At 46.2% G+C, this 16042-nt stretch overlaps 1 protein-coding gene across 1 annotated transcript in view; it reads left to right on the forward strand.

The window, feature by feature from the left end:
• LOC119661282 (putative inorganic phosphate cotransporter) overlaps positions 1-16042 on the forward strand; it is a 47101-nt gene that overhangs the window by 12381 nt on the left and 18678 nt on the right. The window contains exon 2 of the mRNA XM_038070558.1: positions 4375-4595. Within this exon, the coding sequence (XP_037926486.1) occupies positions 4375-4595 (221 nt within the window). The remainder of the gene's footprint in view (positions 1-4374; positions 4596-16042) is intronic.

A 16042-nucleotide genomic window follows, 5' to 3' on the forward strand; every position in this document is an offset into this window, starting at 1 on the left:
GCAGGTGATCTCGTCAGCGGCAGAGCAGTCCATCAGACCCGAGGAAAGTTTAAAGAATGTGCATAGATCCAGGTAGGATCTACGCTGTTGTAGGAAGGGAAGGTTCAGAAAGCGGAGGCGGAAGGGGTAATCCACACGAGGGAAGCTTTTCTTAAAGAAGAGGGAACGGGTGAATTTACGTTACACATTTTCAAGGGCAAGACAATCACAGTTACGGGAGGGTCACCAGATCACGGAGCAATACTCGAGGATATTCCTCACGAGGGAATTGAAGAGAGCTAAGGAGGGTTGGATGGAGTCAAAATCAGAGGAAGAGCGAAGAATAAAACCTGACAATTTTGCTGCTCGATTGATGACATCGAGGCAATGGGTGTCAAAGCGAAGCTTATTGTCGAAAGTGACTCCAAGGTCTTGAGTTGAATTTAAGCAGGATAAGGAATGTCCGTTAAGCGAGTAGGAGAAAGAAGTGGGTGAGGATTTTAGGGAGTAGCACATAGAGTGACACTTTCTGACGTTTAGCGCTAAACCATTAGTCGAGCACCAACGAACCAGAGTATCTAAGTTAGATTGAAGGGAAACACAATCCATAGGCGACGATATAGCGGAAAACAGCTTAAGGTTGTCTGCATAGAGCAAACAGGGACAAGTAAGGAGGGGAGGAAGGTCATTAATAAAAAATAAAAATAGTAAACGACCCAGAATAGACCCCTGTGGGACGCCAGAAGAAGGGGAAAAGAAGCGGGAAGTACAGCCGTCAAAAGAGATGCGGCAGGATCGGTTGGAAAGGTAAGAGTCAAGCCATAAAACAAGTGGTATGGGAACGTTTAGGGACGAGAGTTTGGATAGAAGTATCTTGTGATTTACAGTGTCGAAGGCTTTCGCGAAGTCAGTGTAAATGGTATGCACTTTTTGCCGTGAATTTAGCGACAAAGTTGGTAAAGTCAAGCAATTTGGAGGCAGTGGACCTACGTTTAACGAAACCGTGTTGCTCTTTCACTATGTGTTGGCCAAAGTGGGCGGACAACCAGTCGCTGACATATCTTGCCAGGATTTTGGAACAGGAGGAGATGAGGGAAATGGGACGGTAATTCTCGGCAAGCGAACGATCGCCACTTTTGTGAAAGGGGATAATGAGAGCCTCTTTCCACAAGCTGGGAAAATGATTCTCTTCGAGGCTTTTGTTGAAAATAAGAGATAGGAGAAGGGAGATGGGGGGAGTTAGCTGAGAAGCCAGAGAATTTAATGGACGGAGGGGATAACTGGGCAGGGCAGCGGGAGTTGTGAATGTGGAACCAGAAAGGTTTCAGGTTTCCGCGCTTTAATGAGTCTTCCACGCTTGACAAATATTCGTTTCTGGACTTACGTATTAAGGATTTGACCGAGGAACGAAGGGATTTGAAAAAAACTAAGTCAGCAACGATTCTAGAAGACAGGAACTTCTTTCTCGCAGTCTCTTTTTGACGTAGTTTTTTGTGAATTTCAGTGGTGAATCAGACGGGGTAAGAGCGTAAGCGCTTAGGAGAGGAGGGAACGTAACAAGGAGGAAGATCAAATAAAATAGTATAGAAAGTAGCTTGGTCACACGTAAATGGCGAGAGGAGGGGGACCCAGTTGATTGACGCCAGGGCTGAGTTCAGACCTTCGAAGTTCGCCTTACGAAAGTTGAACTTGGTAGGCTTGTTAGCGACAGGAGAGCGGAGTCGGGATATCTGAACATCGAATTCGAGAGCAGGATGATGGGCGTCAGGGGCAACGTAAGACGGAGCATGAAGGGATTGGGAAAGATAACGTACAGGAAGATTAGAGAGGACATGGTCAAGAGTGCGATCTAAGTGTACATGAAAGTGGATAGAGGAAGGGACAGTTGGGTCGAGTTATTAGGGAGGGAGAGAAGGCCAGGAAAGCATAGGAAGATTAAAGTCGCCACAGAGGATGAAAGGAAGTGAGGGAAACAAAACGATTAGGGCCTCTGATAATCTGTCGAAAAAATCCTCGTGCAGAGAAGGCGGGCTTAGGCAGGGAAAATATACACACGATATGATAAAGGAACATACGTTAGGCGGAAGGACACGTATGGTAACTGAATCGTAGGAGGAGGAGGAAAAGATGATTTCGGCACGGAGAGGGGACTTAACAGCTATTAGGGCACCTCCGCCAGTTGTCTTGCCAAGCGCAACGCAGTCTCTGTCACGACGAAATATAAAGTAACCTTCGAGGAGCTCAAAATCTAAAATCCTGTCATCCAGCCAGGTTTCAGAAATGCAGATGACATGATGTTGGAATGCTAAGGCAGACAGTTTGAAATCCGACAGCTTTACATTTTGATAAAATAGCGTATAGTTATTGGAATCATTCAAGTTCGGCGAGGCCGGCGGGCGGGCCGGAAATTTTCACGAAGCTTAGACCTCCGATAAGGCTTAACGGAGACCCCCTGTGGCCAAAAGGAAGTCATGGGGATATGTCACTTTGAAGGAAGCTATCACTCGGTCAGGAGAGCCATCCTTCGTCAGCTTCACACAGGAAAGTGGTGACAAAGTTGAGTTGGTTTTGCTTCTGATATAGGCCAGAATTTCGTCGGGTGTGGTGAAGTACGCTAGGGAACTTGTCCCTCGGATGGAGGACGATTTTTCAGTTGGCTAGCGGACGTCATCGGGTTGATACCATCTTTTATGGACACACTGGAATAGTGCGTGGCAGATAGAGGCAGAGAATTAGAATTAGTCAACCGGGGCGACTTAGGTATGGCGCCAGTTTTGTTGGCTGCAGTCGCCGGCGAGGTATAAGCAAAGCCAGTCAGCGGCATCTCAGGAGCTGAGACTACGCTGGTGCTCGATGCAGCAGCAGCTTGCGGGGGCAGAATTGTCGGCGATATGTACCGGAAGGATACGGTTGAAGGGCAGATCAGGGACCAATCAGGAACGGTTCATGCCGTTTCGCTCGGTTAAAAATGAAGACCGCTAGCATTTCACAGAAAATTTCAAGTAATTTAAGATAATTAATTAAGTGTTCTTAGAGGGGACATTTTCGAGTGAGGAGATGAGAACAATTCTCACTGTTACCGGGTAATAAACGTGATATATGTATGTCGATAGAATAAGTCAGTTTTCTCTGTTTTCGCCAAATATTCATATTATCCAAATTGAACTGCAAATTATTCAAAACTCAATAAATTCGTTTTTATTTAGACCAGTAAAGCACAAGCCAGTGCTTTTGGAGCGCCATAGACGCCATCTCCCAATATCATGTCCACACATCCAGTGCGTTTGTATCTAAATTTCTTCTATTTATAGTGGATTTGATGTGTTGCAATAAAAAGAATGAAATGTCGATCCAGCTAAAATTGAGTGTTGACCTGAAATTCAGTCCGCTAAGGCATTGAACCGGGTCTGCAAACTGAATTGAGTCCAAAATTATTAGGCGTATGATTCTTGCATTTAGTCAATCAATTTGTTATTTTGTCTGAAAACGCAGAGTGCAGCCATCACCCCTGTCCAATTCCCATTGTTCTGGTATCATCAAGACAACAATAGCCAATTGCATTTAATGAAATCAAAACGAAACAAGTTTCAGATAGACCAGAAGACCTTTCAGATAGTCTGCGTCATAAACATAATTCACCAGATTTTCGGGGGAATCCACTTATCACCTCAATTTACGTGTAGTTGGCCAATTTTCTCGGCTGATATACATAATCGATTGCGATGATCGCGACATTATCTGAATAATTAAATGGAAATTAAACCAAAACCAATTCAACCGAACAAGCAGGCGAGCGAAATCTACATATTTTGCTAACCCCCCCGTTGTTTACGCTTTACTTCGTTATTTTGGTGAATGGCTAACGTCCCAGCGCTTATCACGCCCAGACATACGTATTTGTAAAAGATACGAGTGACTATGAAGAAAGATCAATATTGGGCCAAGTTTAGCAAGCAAACATCGCAAAACCCTCACCAGTTATGAGTGAATAAATTGTTGGTAAAATTCTGCTGTTTACACAGAAAAGTGTTAACAGATGTAAGGGGAATGGTCCTGGTGGTATCATATTCCGATAGGCCATGATGGGTATGACTAACAAGTCGGTCACGGCGTGTTGAGTTTATTGTTTAGAGTCCTAAAGGAAACATGTTGAAGTTTACCCATCGTTACGTATGAAAGATCATAATGATCATGATAAGAGCCACTGACCAGCGTCAACGAATACATCACCTTCCGGCTTGTCTTACGCATCGCTACACTTCCTGGAGCGCAGTCCTTTGATTAGACTAGGGGACCACGGACAAGTGCTACTTCTTTGAACCATGACTTAACGCATTCCCTTCAGATCGGTTCGTGTGAATTTCGATAACAAATATTGTTCTTTCTTTGTTTCAGGCCTGGTCCCGGCACGATATATTCTGGCCGTTATGGGCTCCATAGCTATGGCCATTATTTACGGCCTAAAGGTGAATTTGAGTGTTGCTATGGTTGCTATGCTGAATCACACTGCCATTGGGCAATTAGGTGAACATCATGCCGATACAAGCAGTAATGCAACGGCCAGTGCTCCACAGGATGAAGTTTGTCAAGGAAGTGGAGGACCGGAAATGTTGGAGGTAAGTGAATAGTGAAAAGTAAAAAAAAATAAGTTAAGAATTGAGATGTCGAAAGCAACAATTATTTTCTAATATAATAATTCAGGAAATCCAAAAGGTTGGATTAATGAAAAAGTTTTACACCGAAGAGTAAGAGTAGAAATATATATACCTCATACAAGAACCGTGGGTTGTTGGTGGGGCAGTCAGGGGCCTAAACTTCCAACATGCTGACCTATTGTATGCAAATGGAAGCGATCGACCCCGCACCTGCATGGTAGTCTCCAAAGACTTCCAGGCTAACCTGGTTAACGACCTATGTGCTGGCGACACCACATCGGCTAAGCTAATCATAAAAAGTCAAAAGAGGATCTAGTAGGAACCGATTTGCAGATCCTAAATGTGGGTAATGAACCCACTTTCTTCAACGTGATCAGGCGAGAGGTCATCGACATCACGGTGGCATCTCCTGACACCGCGGCTCTGATCGAAGAGTGGAGAGTATCAAACGATATCACACTCTCGGATCACAGACGCATTGATTTCGTTATGGGCATGGATCCACCTCCACCCACTCCATTTCGGAATCTGAGGAAGACAGATTGGGTAATGTATCAAACAGAATTGAGCGCCCAAGACACGATCCCTGGGAAGCGCACCAAATCCATTGCTGGAATTGAGAAGACAACCCAGATGATCACAACTAGCATGAGAGAAGCTTTCGAAGAAAGCCGTCCACTCAAGATCCCAAAGAAGGGTAAAACACCATGGTGGAACTCGGATTTGGTAAAACAGAGGAGAACGACAAGGATGCTCCTTAATCGTGCTCTGAAGGGTGAATCAAGCACTAGCTGGAATCGCTATAAAGAGGCACAGAAGGCTCTTAAGAAGAGCACAAGATCGACATAACGATCATCTTGGAGACGCTTTTGCGAAGAGACTAACTCTCTTGAGGCAACCTCAAAGCTGAAGCGGATTCTGGTCAAAGAACATATCCAGAAACTGGGTTATTTACGTTTACAGAATGGGAAGTACACAGAAAGCGATGAAGAAACGGCAAATCATTTGCTTGAAGTACACTTCCCAGGCAGCATCCAAAATCTAATCTCGGGGCCAACAGGTGCATACAGCCCTCAACCGAGAGACTGGAATCTGGCATGCAAAGTAGTATCACTGGAGCGAGTGAAATGGGCATTTAACTCGTTCCATAGATAAAAGTCTGCAGGTCCGGATGGCATCATCCCTGCGCTAGTAATAGAAGGAATGGATGCCCTGGGTCTACACATTCGGAATATATATCGTGCATGCCTAGCACACGGTTATATTCCAATTAAATGGCGGGATGTGAAGGTGTTGTTCATTCCCAAACCAGGAAAACCCACCTACACAGACGGAAAAAGCTTTCGACCGATCAGCCTAACGTCCTTTCTGCTAAAAGGACTAGAAAGATTAGTAGATCGGTTCATAAGGGATACACACATTCCTAAATGGCCACTTGACCATAGGCAACACGCCTACCAGAAAGGCAAATCCACGGAGACAGCACTCCATGAACTTACGGCAAAAATTGAAAAGGCGATGTCCGATAAAGAATACGCCTTAGGTGCATTCATTGACATCGAAGGTGCCTTCAATTATGCCTCATTTGCGGCAATTTGTGATGCGGCAAGACAGCATGGAATCGAACCGCTGCTAATCAGTTGGATCCTTCACATGCTAGAGTGGAGAAAAATCCACATATCGGTCGGCCAGAAGTCTATTGAAGCAGGATGTCTCAGGGGCTGTCCACAGGGAGGGGTTCTCTCTCCATTGTTATGGCTCTTGGTGATGGATACCCTGCTGTGGCTCCCAGAGGACAAAAAAGTCTTCGCGCAATCATTTGCGGACGACCTAGCCGTAATAATTACCGGCAAGTTTGCGGACACAGTATGTGACCGCTTGAATGCAACTCTGCATGTAATCCACAGCTGGTGCCTCCGCAACGGACTCACGGTGAACGCTAGGAAGACTGGACTAGTTATGTTCACTAGGAACGTCAGGTGGGGCAGCTATACGCTACCCACCTTAGCAGGGGCGGAAATCCAGCTGGCACAAACAGTCACGTACTTAGGAGTACATTTCGACTCCAAGTTAACGTGGAAGCATCATATCCAGGAACAATACCAGAAATCCTGCTGATTGCTCTGGTGCTGTAGAAATTCGATAGGTAAGACCTGAGGACTTTCACGCAAATGGGTGTACTGGATGTATACATCCATAATAAAACCCATTTTGATGTATGCATGCATCGTCTGGTGGCCAAGACTGAACTTTGCTAACAGCAGGAAGCTGCTAACGCGGATTCAGAGACTTGGTTGCCTAAGTATTACTGGAACAATGAGTACTACGCCGACTGCGACACTTGAAGCTATCCTAAATTTACCCCCATTCACTTGGAGGTGAAACGGAAAGCAGCCAGCGACGCATATAGGCTCGATACCATTAGGGCGTGGAAAGGCGGCCAATCCAACGGGCATGCGTCTATCTGGAAATTCCTTGAAAAACATCCGGTAGCCCTGATGCCGACCGATCATATGGTTGCCAGATTCGTCTTTGAAAAGACATACACTGTCGTAATCACCGAAAGAGAAGAATGGTCGACAAGTGGCCATGAGTCTTTTCAGATTACAGACCTAATAATCTTCACCGACAGGTCACTCACGGAGGATGGATCGGGTGCAGGTGTGTTCTCGGAGAATCCGATTATAGAACTGGCCCGACCCCTCGGAAAAATGACGACCATATTCCAGGCGGAGATATATGCCATTTCATTGGCAGCAGAAGAATGTCTGCCACAAAAATGGAGGGGTCACACCATTCGAATCTGTTCCGACAGTCGGGCGGCATTATCAGCGCTAGATGGCAACAACATATCAAGCCAGTTGGTGTGGAGTTGTCATCAGGTGCTGCTGAAACTTGGCCGACTGAACGAAACATTCCTGATGTGGGTGGCGGGGCATTCTAACATCGCCGGTAATGAGGAGGCTGATAGACTGGCTCGCCGAGTGTCTGGATCCACAATGGTGGGGCCAGAACCAGCTCTTGGAATCCGACCATCTACTGTCAAGTCTACTCTGAAGGGTGAAATTGCAAGGATTCACGCAACCGAGTGGAGAAATTTGGACTCTTGCCGGCAAGCGAAAATCCTTGTGAAAGAGCCTAGGGCCACGAGAGCGGCATTTTTGTTGTCCCTTAGGAAGTGGGACATGAAAACCCTAGTAGGGCTTTTGACGGGACACTGCCCCTTAAACTACCATATGGAAAAGATTGGGGTAGTGGTTTCGGCTGTGTGCAGCCAATTTGAGGAGGAGGAGGAGACAGTCCTGCACTTTTTATGCAGCTGCCCGGCATCCTCAGATCTCAGACGAAGACACCTTGGCAAGATTTTCTTCAATGACGAATCTGCACACTCTCTGCCTCTTGAGAATATTCTCAGATTCGCTAAAGCCTGCGAACACCTTAGGCGGGAAGCCATTTAATAGGCGGCTTACGGGGATAGTACAATGGGCCTAATAATGGCCTGAGTGCTCGGAGCTACGACTCCCCCCATTTAACTAAACTAACTAACTAAAGAGTAGAAAAGAGTCCTGTGCTGTGGGTCTGTCTGACCCTACTAAGAATTAATTATGATCTTTGAAGTAGACACTTAGTTATTTATTTGGTTCGACCAGGGCTCATAAATTTCAATCAAAATACACAAGATGCGATTACGCTAAAAGAATTTCATTATCAGGATAATGATAACTGATAGTCCTATTATTCTGAAAAGACCCATATTGACCGGGACAGTGGCACTGGTTTATGCTAAGTGAAAACTCCGCGTTCATATCAGTGGATTCGGGACCTATCTAAGGCGCCCAAATTGTACCGCCCACAAGAATCTCTGAACGCTATATAGGCGCAATCACCATGAGACTCTCGTGTACAGGTTCGGATTTTTTTTTCATCGTTGGAAGGTGGAAACCTACTGCTGGCTCCTGCCATACAGTTATGTGAGATTTCTACTCACTAAAACCACCTCCTTCTTCTTCCACTCTCCCCACGGGACTGCCATAAGCATTGCATCGTGGGGCTGGATCAGTTCTTAACTGCGGCGCATTATTGTTCGCTCCCTTTCTTGCTTTCTTCGCAGTTCTTCATGCGTTAGCTGTTGATGAATCATTTTCAGCTCAATTACCACTTGATTCCAAGCCTCCGTTGATTCCAACATAAACCTCGTTATGTTTCCTGGTATTAAGCGCCTGTCTGCTATCGCCTCCAGCCTAGTTCGGTGTGCTGTAAACCTTGGACACTCAAATACAACATGCTCCGCATTCTCAGCCACGTTACCACATCTTGGGCACCATGGTGACTCGTCGTGTCCAAATCGATAAAGATAAGCCCGATAACCTCCATGTCCACTTAAAAACTGTGTTAGCTCGTAGCTTAGTTCCCCGTGATTCCTTTCCATCCATCTTCGAATGTGTGGAATGATACGGTAGGTCCTACGGCCAGTTTGTGCCTCGTTCCATCTCTTTTGCCATTTTGCGATGGATTCTCGCCATGCTAGTTACCGTCGAAGTACAATAGACTCACCGATTGCATACATATTGTCGTAGAGACGCCGACCTTCATCCGCCAAGATGTCTATGGGGATTGTCCCTGCCAGTACATATGCTGCTTCTCCTGATGTCGTTCGATAAGCACTGCATACCCGGAGTGCACTTAGTCGATACGCCATTCCTAGTTTTCCGCAGTTTGATTTGTTTTCCAGAACGGTTGCCCAAACTGGAGCTGCGTAGAGTAACACGGAACTAACTACCCTTGAAATAAGACGACGTTGACTTTGTCTTGGTCCACCAATGTTCGGTAGTATCCTCGAGATCGTTACAGCGATGGAAGATGCTTTAGTTGCAGCGCACTCAATGTGTTTTTTAAAATTGAGTCTTTTGTCAATCACTCCTGGGACTCCTGGGAGTAAATTGTTTTTTCACCAACTTTAATTTTCGCGGTCCTGTCTTTCCTTCTTCAAGTGATAGACCGGACTTTTTCAACCAGGAATTGATCTCCCATATCGCTTCATTTGCATAGATTTCGATCTCGTCTAAGCGTTTTGCCACTATTGTTACCCCGATATTGTACATAATTAACCACAGTAGGGGACCTAAGACAGACCCCTGTGGTACGCCGCACGTCTAATCTTCTTCCAAGAAGAAATGCAACAACGATGCGTACAATGTACTTTGGAGCCTGTAGTTTGGTTAGAGCCTCTACGATTTTCGTCCACTTTGCAGTGTTGAATGCATTTTTTACATCGAGTGTCACCACTGCACAGCATTTGTCATCTTGTATTGCAGCGCGTGCCAGGCCAGTCACCATTTTGATTGCATCGATGGTTGATCTCCCCTTACGAAACCCGAATTGCTTATCGGATAGGCCTCCTTCCTTTTCCGCAACAGCGAGCAGCCTGTTGTATAATAGTCGTTCAAATAGTTTACCAATGGTATTGACCAAACATATCGGTCGATATGAGGAGGGGTCTCCCAATGGTTTACCTGGCTTCGGAACAAGTATCAACTTTTGCAGTTTCCATTTCTCGGGGAATTCTCCTTCTCTAAGGCATGCCGTAAAAACTTTGGCAAACATACCTGGTACTGACCTGACTGCCACTTTCAGGGCGATATTCGGGATTCCATCTGGTCCTGGGGTCTTATTTTCAGCGAACTTCCTTGCTGCATCAAAAATTTCCTCTTCTAACACTTCAGGAATTTCGTCGGGGTTTACATGAACTTTAGGCAGATTTGTGTAGTTCACATCCTCTGGGAAGAGAGTGTCCGCTATGTTTTGTAGTAATTTTGGACAGGTAATCGGTGGGAAGCGCTTGCCTTTCAGTGATGACATTAGAGACCTGTAGGCGCCACCCCATGGATCAGAATGAGCTTCGGTACACATCCGCTTGAAATGTTCGGATTTGCTCTTCGTGATAGCTACTTGCAATTTTTTCCTCGCGTTCTTGTATTGCATGTGTAGTCAACGAATTCAGGTTGATTTCTCCTGCGCTGGGAGCATCTCCTAGCTCTGAGGCAGTTTTTCCGACATTCCTCAATTTCTGAATTCCACCAGAAATTGGGATTTCGTTTTCGGAAAGCGCTACGCCGTGGCATAGAGGCATCGCATGCCCGCTGCAATTTTTCCGCGAGCTGTAAAGCTTTTTCTTGTGCGCTTCCCGATAATAATGTGTCATCTAGAAGTACCTCCTTGAACATACAGGTTCGGATCTGATCACCCTCCTCAAGTACCATGTATCGTACTTACAGGACTCCCCAATGGATTAGCTGGAATCAGTTCAATGTGAAGAACCGCAACGAAACCTTTCCACCAGTCAACCACCGCTCTGCGTACAATACAACCCATAAGACTCCACAGGATGACACTAACACAAAACAGATGAGGATCTTAACTATCCCCCACGCCCACTATGGCTATTTGCCAACTAAAATGCTGATGAAGCAGCGTCAAGGAACCCTTTCCTTCGTCGAAAGGCGGTACGCGAGTATCCATTGGCACATCGTATCGTATCACTGCTAGCAATGCATTGGCTAAAATCATAGATACAGTCGGTCGAAAGCGTGCGACATACAGGAAGACATGCTAACAACACCACTCCCTGACAAGCGTATGGCAGTTTCCGGCTCTGTCCCGTCATCGAAAGTCCTCATACGACAGAAAAAACCCGTACGTAGAACATGCTGGGAAGTGTCCCATATATACTCATGTAGATCTAGCCGCTCTCCTGCTTAAACCCCATTCACACCTTATCACAAGCATGCACACAGTACCCCGCTACGCAAGCTCAAGCTGACTGTTCCCCTCAACAATAATGAGGAGGTCATCCAAATAAGCAACACATTCAACCAATGAATTAAGCTCACCTAACAGTCACCAGGTTTCATAAAAGTGGACCTACGATAGACCCCTGTGGGCAGCCGCAACGAATGCTTTCCTACCATGGAATGGAGTGAATGTTGTCCTACCATGAAGTATCTTTTCCAAAGAGCTAATTCCTGGCAGTCACACACACGAAGATTCTACAACACAGATGACAAACTCAAGTAGTCAAACGTGCCTTTGAATCTACATAGATTCCAAGGACGCATAATAAAGTTTTTCACCTGTTAATTCGGAAGGCATACTGCCGGTCAGACGCCAGCTGGGATGTTTTTACCCCCAATCGCTGGACAATAATTCTTCCCAGAACCTTGCCAAGGGCCGGGGGAATAAATATGGCTCTGTATGACCGAGGATTACTCTTATCTTTCTCTGGTGACTTATCCTTCTTTGACAGTCTTTCAGAAAACAGAGACATAGCCCTCCCGTAGAAAATAATGATACAAACACTGGACATAAGATAGGATGATTGGCCAGATGGCTTTACATATCTCGCCAGTCATCCCATCCCAGCCAGACGACTTCTGAGACCTGAGCCTCGCCATGCTCTCCCCGATCTCACAACACCTCAGGGATGGAATTCCGCCCCCCCCCCCCTTCCTCAGCGCCATCGTCGGAGGACACTGAAGGCTCGGATCTCGGAAATAATTTACCCACCGAGGCAAAAACACTATCATGCCGGGTCAGAATAGGCTCACCCGTTCACTTTGATACCCGCACTCGTGACTTCGTTTCCCTTTTCATATATGATAGACCTTTCCCCAAAGCTCATCGCTATGCTCACCGACAAAATGCTTCCATCTTCCTTAAACTGCCTCAAAAGTACCTAATAAGACGATACACCTCGGCTGTAAGCGAGTTTAAATTGGTCGACGTGAACAAGGGGATCGTCCTTAGGCGACGGACTTCCCTCTGCTTAATATTCGTCCCCTACTTGCACGGTTCTAGCTCTGACAAAAGTCCAAACTCAGAGAGGGGATAGCGGCCGGCTAGCTCGTCCATTCGAGCAACATATTCCACCCAGTTATACCTATGCGTATTCCAACGAGTTGGCGTTAGTTGGGGATCAACACTCACATTCACACCCCTTTTGACCAGCACGACCTCAATAGGAGTGGGGTCACTCACATTGTATCTATCCAACAATCTCCATGACTAGACAAACGCCTTTGCTGCAAAATTCACACACTGGGTTCTTAGCAAGAAAAATTGCGAACTCTTGGCCGCGTTCGAGAGAAGAATCCTCCGAAGAATTTTTGGCCCCCTACATGAGGATGGACGATTCCGTAGCCTACACAATGACGAAATCTATGAGCATACCATGACCGTCCGGTTGTGGATAAAATCCGGCTCAATAGGTTACGGTGGGCGGGTCACTTAATCCGTATGGATGAGGATGATCCCACCCGGAAAATCTATAAGGGCAATATCTATGGTAGAAAAAGAAGACGAGGCAGACCCTGCCTAAGATGGAGCGATGGCGTAGGTCAGGACTCCAGACAGCTTTTAGGGATATCGAATTGGTGGACCTCGGCGCAAAAGCGGGATGTCTAGAGTTCCTTATTAAGGCAGGCCTAGACCGGATACCGGTTGTTGCGCCATTGATGATGATGATGATGATGATGATGAAGTAGAAACTTAATGGAAAATGAATGTGTCTAGTGTCAGGAATGTAAAATGAATATGCATAGCTAATCTTGTAACTATTTCTCGTTTTTGCTTCAACAGGATTGAAATAATCGAACCTAGTTCGGCTGAAAGTGATATCTCTTGGCAAGCTCGGGTCTGATCACCCTCCTCAAGTACATGGGGGCAGCACTCCCCAATGAGTTAGCCAGAATCAGCTGGATGCGAAGAACCGCAACGAAACTTTTCCACACATAAAACGTCACAAGATGACACTAACACAAAAAAATAGGCTGGTGGCTGTCCACCACGACCGCGACGTACAAGAAGACACGGAAGTTTCCGGTCCTGTCCCATCATCACAAACTCATACAACAGAAAGGACCCGTTCGTAGAACATGCATAGAAGTCTCGTCTCATATATGGGTCTAGCAGCTCTCCTGTTGAGACCCCATTCACACTTCATCGCACGCCTCAACATAAACACTAATTTGGTTAAGCGCATGTGTTCTGGGATTATGTCACGTTCTGCCGGCATTTCAAATTTACTCCATTCGATTTTATTACGGGCGGACGACGTAACTTGCCTTTCAGCAACTCTGCCACGGTTTTCTCCGTTGAGACCACGGCACTGACTTTAAGAGACTGCACGTTTACGATACGCATACACTCAGTACCCCGCTGCTCAAGCCCAATTTCACTGCTCCCTTCAAGAATATTAAGGAGATCATCCACGTAGGCAATGCATTCAAGCACCGAGTTAACCTCAGCTAACATGGAAAAATGGACGAAGGCGGCTACGGTTTCGCACCAGGACAGAGGCAGAGAGCAGCGTGACCAAAAGGGCTTGCTGAATATAATTCGTACCCTTGTTGTGTTTTACGAATTATAAAAGGGAGCGTACAACACCTGCAGCCGCTTCGGTCACGCTGCTCCTAGGGCAGGGGTGCGGCAGCGTCTAATGAGTTGCCTCTGCCCTCGTACGAAACCGCAGCTGCCGTCGTCCATCTTTTCAGTTCTGAACTTTGGGTGTTAAACCAAAAAAAGGAGTTCGTGGACCATGAAGGGTGGCAGCAAGTTGCTCTCCATTTGGTCCGGTCCGCCATTAAATGGATGCGGACTTAGGACTACTCAATCCCTAAAAATAAATTAGCTCACCTAACAATTCATCCATCATCAGGTTTCATATAAATGGACCTGTGATAGATCCCTATGTGCAGCCGCGCTTCACATTCACCCACAGGCATTCGTTGGCAACGAATGCTTTCCTACCATGGAATGGGACCAATGCTTCCCTACCATGGAAATATCTCTTCCACCGAGCTAATTCCTGGCAGTCATACTCATGAAGTTTCGACAATACAGACGACCGGCTCAGGTAGTCAAATGTGTCTTTGAAGTCTACAAAGATTTAAAGTTTTTCACATGCATTAAAGCGTCGTCGGTATGCCTGTGAATTAGGAAATCATACTGTCTGTCAAACACCAAATGGGATGTTTTCACTCCCAATCGCTGGACCATAATCCTCTGCAGGACTCTGAGAGTTGTCGCATAAACAGTGGACATAAGATGAGATGGCCAGTTCACATCTCGCCAGTCATCTCAACTCATCCCAGCCAGGCGACTTCAGAGACTTGAACCTCGTCATTCTCTCCTCAATCTCACAACACCTCAGGGATGGAATCCCTCCCCTCCCTCTTAGCGCCATCGTCGGGAGACACCGAAAACACAAATCGCGGAAATAATTCACCCTGGAAGGAAAAAACACTATCACGCCGTGTCAGCATAGGCTCGCCGTTCACCTTGATACCGGCAATGTCGACACTTCGTTTCCCTTTGCATATCCGGTAGAGCCTTCCCCAAGGGTCATCGCTGTGCTCATCGATGAATCATGCCTGCAATCATCGTTCTTAAACTGCCTAAAAAGCTCCTTGTAAAACGATAGGCATGTTAACGAGTCTAAATTGGTCAACATCAACCAATTTTACATTAACGGCGTGCCTCCTTCTTTAGTTAATACCAGGAATATTCGTCCACCATGTGACATAATTTGAGGCCCTCCGTTTGGGCTTCCTCAGCATAACATCATTCACGGAATACGTCCGTCCGTCTCATTTAGCATCCTCATCCGCACAAACTCAGAGAGGGGATAACGACCGGCTAGCTCGTCCATCCAAACAAAATATTTCAATCATTGACACCCACGCATATTCCAACGAGCCGGCGTAAGTGGGGGATGGACGCTCACATTTACACCCCTTTTCACCAGTGCAACCTCAATCGGAGCATGGTCACTCACATCCAACAATCTCCATGACTAGCCAAACGCCTTTGCTGCAAAATTGACACACGTATGGTCAATATCACTGACACCCCTGGAGCTCTCGAACGTATAAACATTTGACGGGAAATTTAAACAGAACAAATCGTCCTTCAACAATGTTTCAGACAATACTATTCCCATATGTATTGCACGCAGTGACAAGATCTACACTGCTGTGCCACATATGGAACACCGCATTCACGTCAATGTGCAGGATGAATGGTGTTCCACGAATACGTGGAACCACCTCCGCTGAAACAGTGCTTTAGACGACAGGTCGAAGCAGCGAATTGCCTACTGTGCACACGGAAGGAGGGAGTGGACCATCGGCACATTACAGTCAGCAACTGGTGCCCGGAATACAGGAGAGCCCTCAACACAAGCCGCAGATGAAGTTGATACAAATCAACCTCAACCATTGCGAAGTGGCGCAGGATCTACTCTCGCAAACCATCCGCGAGAAAAAAATCTCGATGTGGCCATAATTAATGAGCCATATCGAAATCACGGTGGTAGCTTTTGGGTCAAGGATCAAGCGGGCCAAGCAGCGTTA

Source organism: Hermetia illucens, chromosome 1, assembly GCF_905115235.1.
Source record: "Hermetia illucens chromosome 1, iHerIll2.2.curated.20191125, whole genome shotgun sequence".
In the NCBI taxonomy this organism is placed as follows: Eukaryota; Metazoa; Arthropoda; class Insecta; order Diptera; family Stratiomyidae; genus Hermetia; species Hermetia illucens.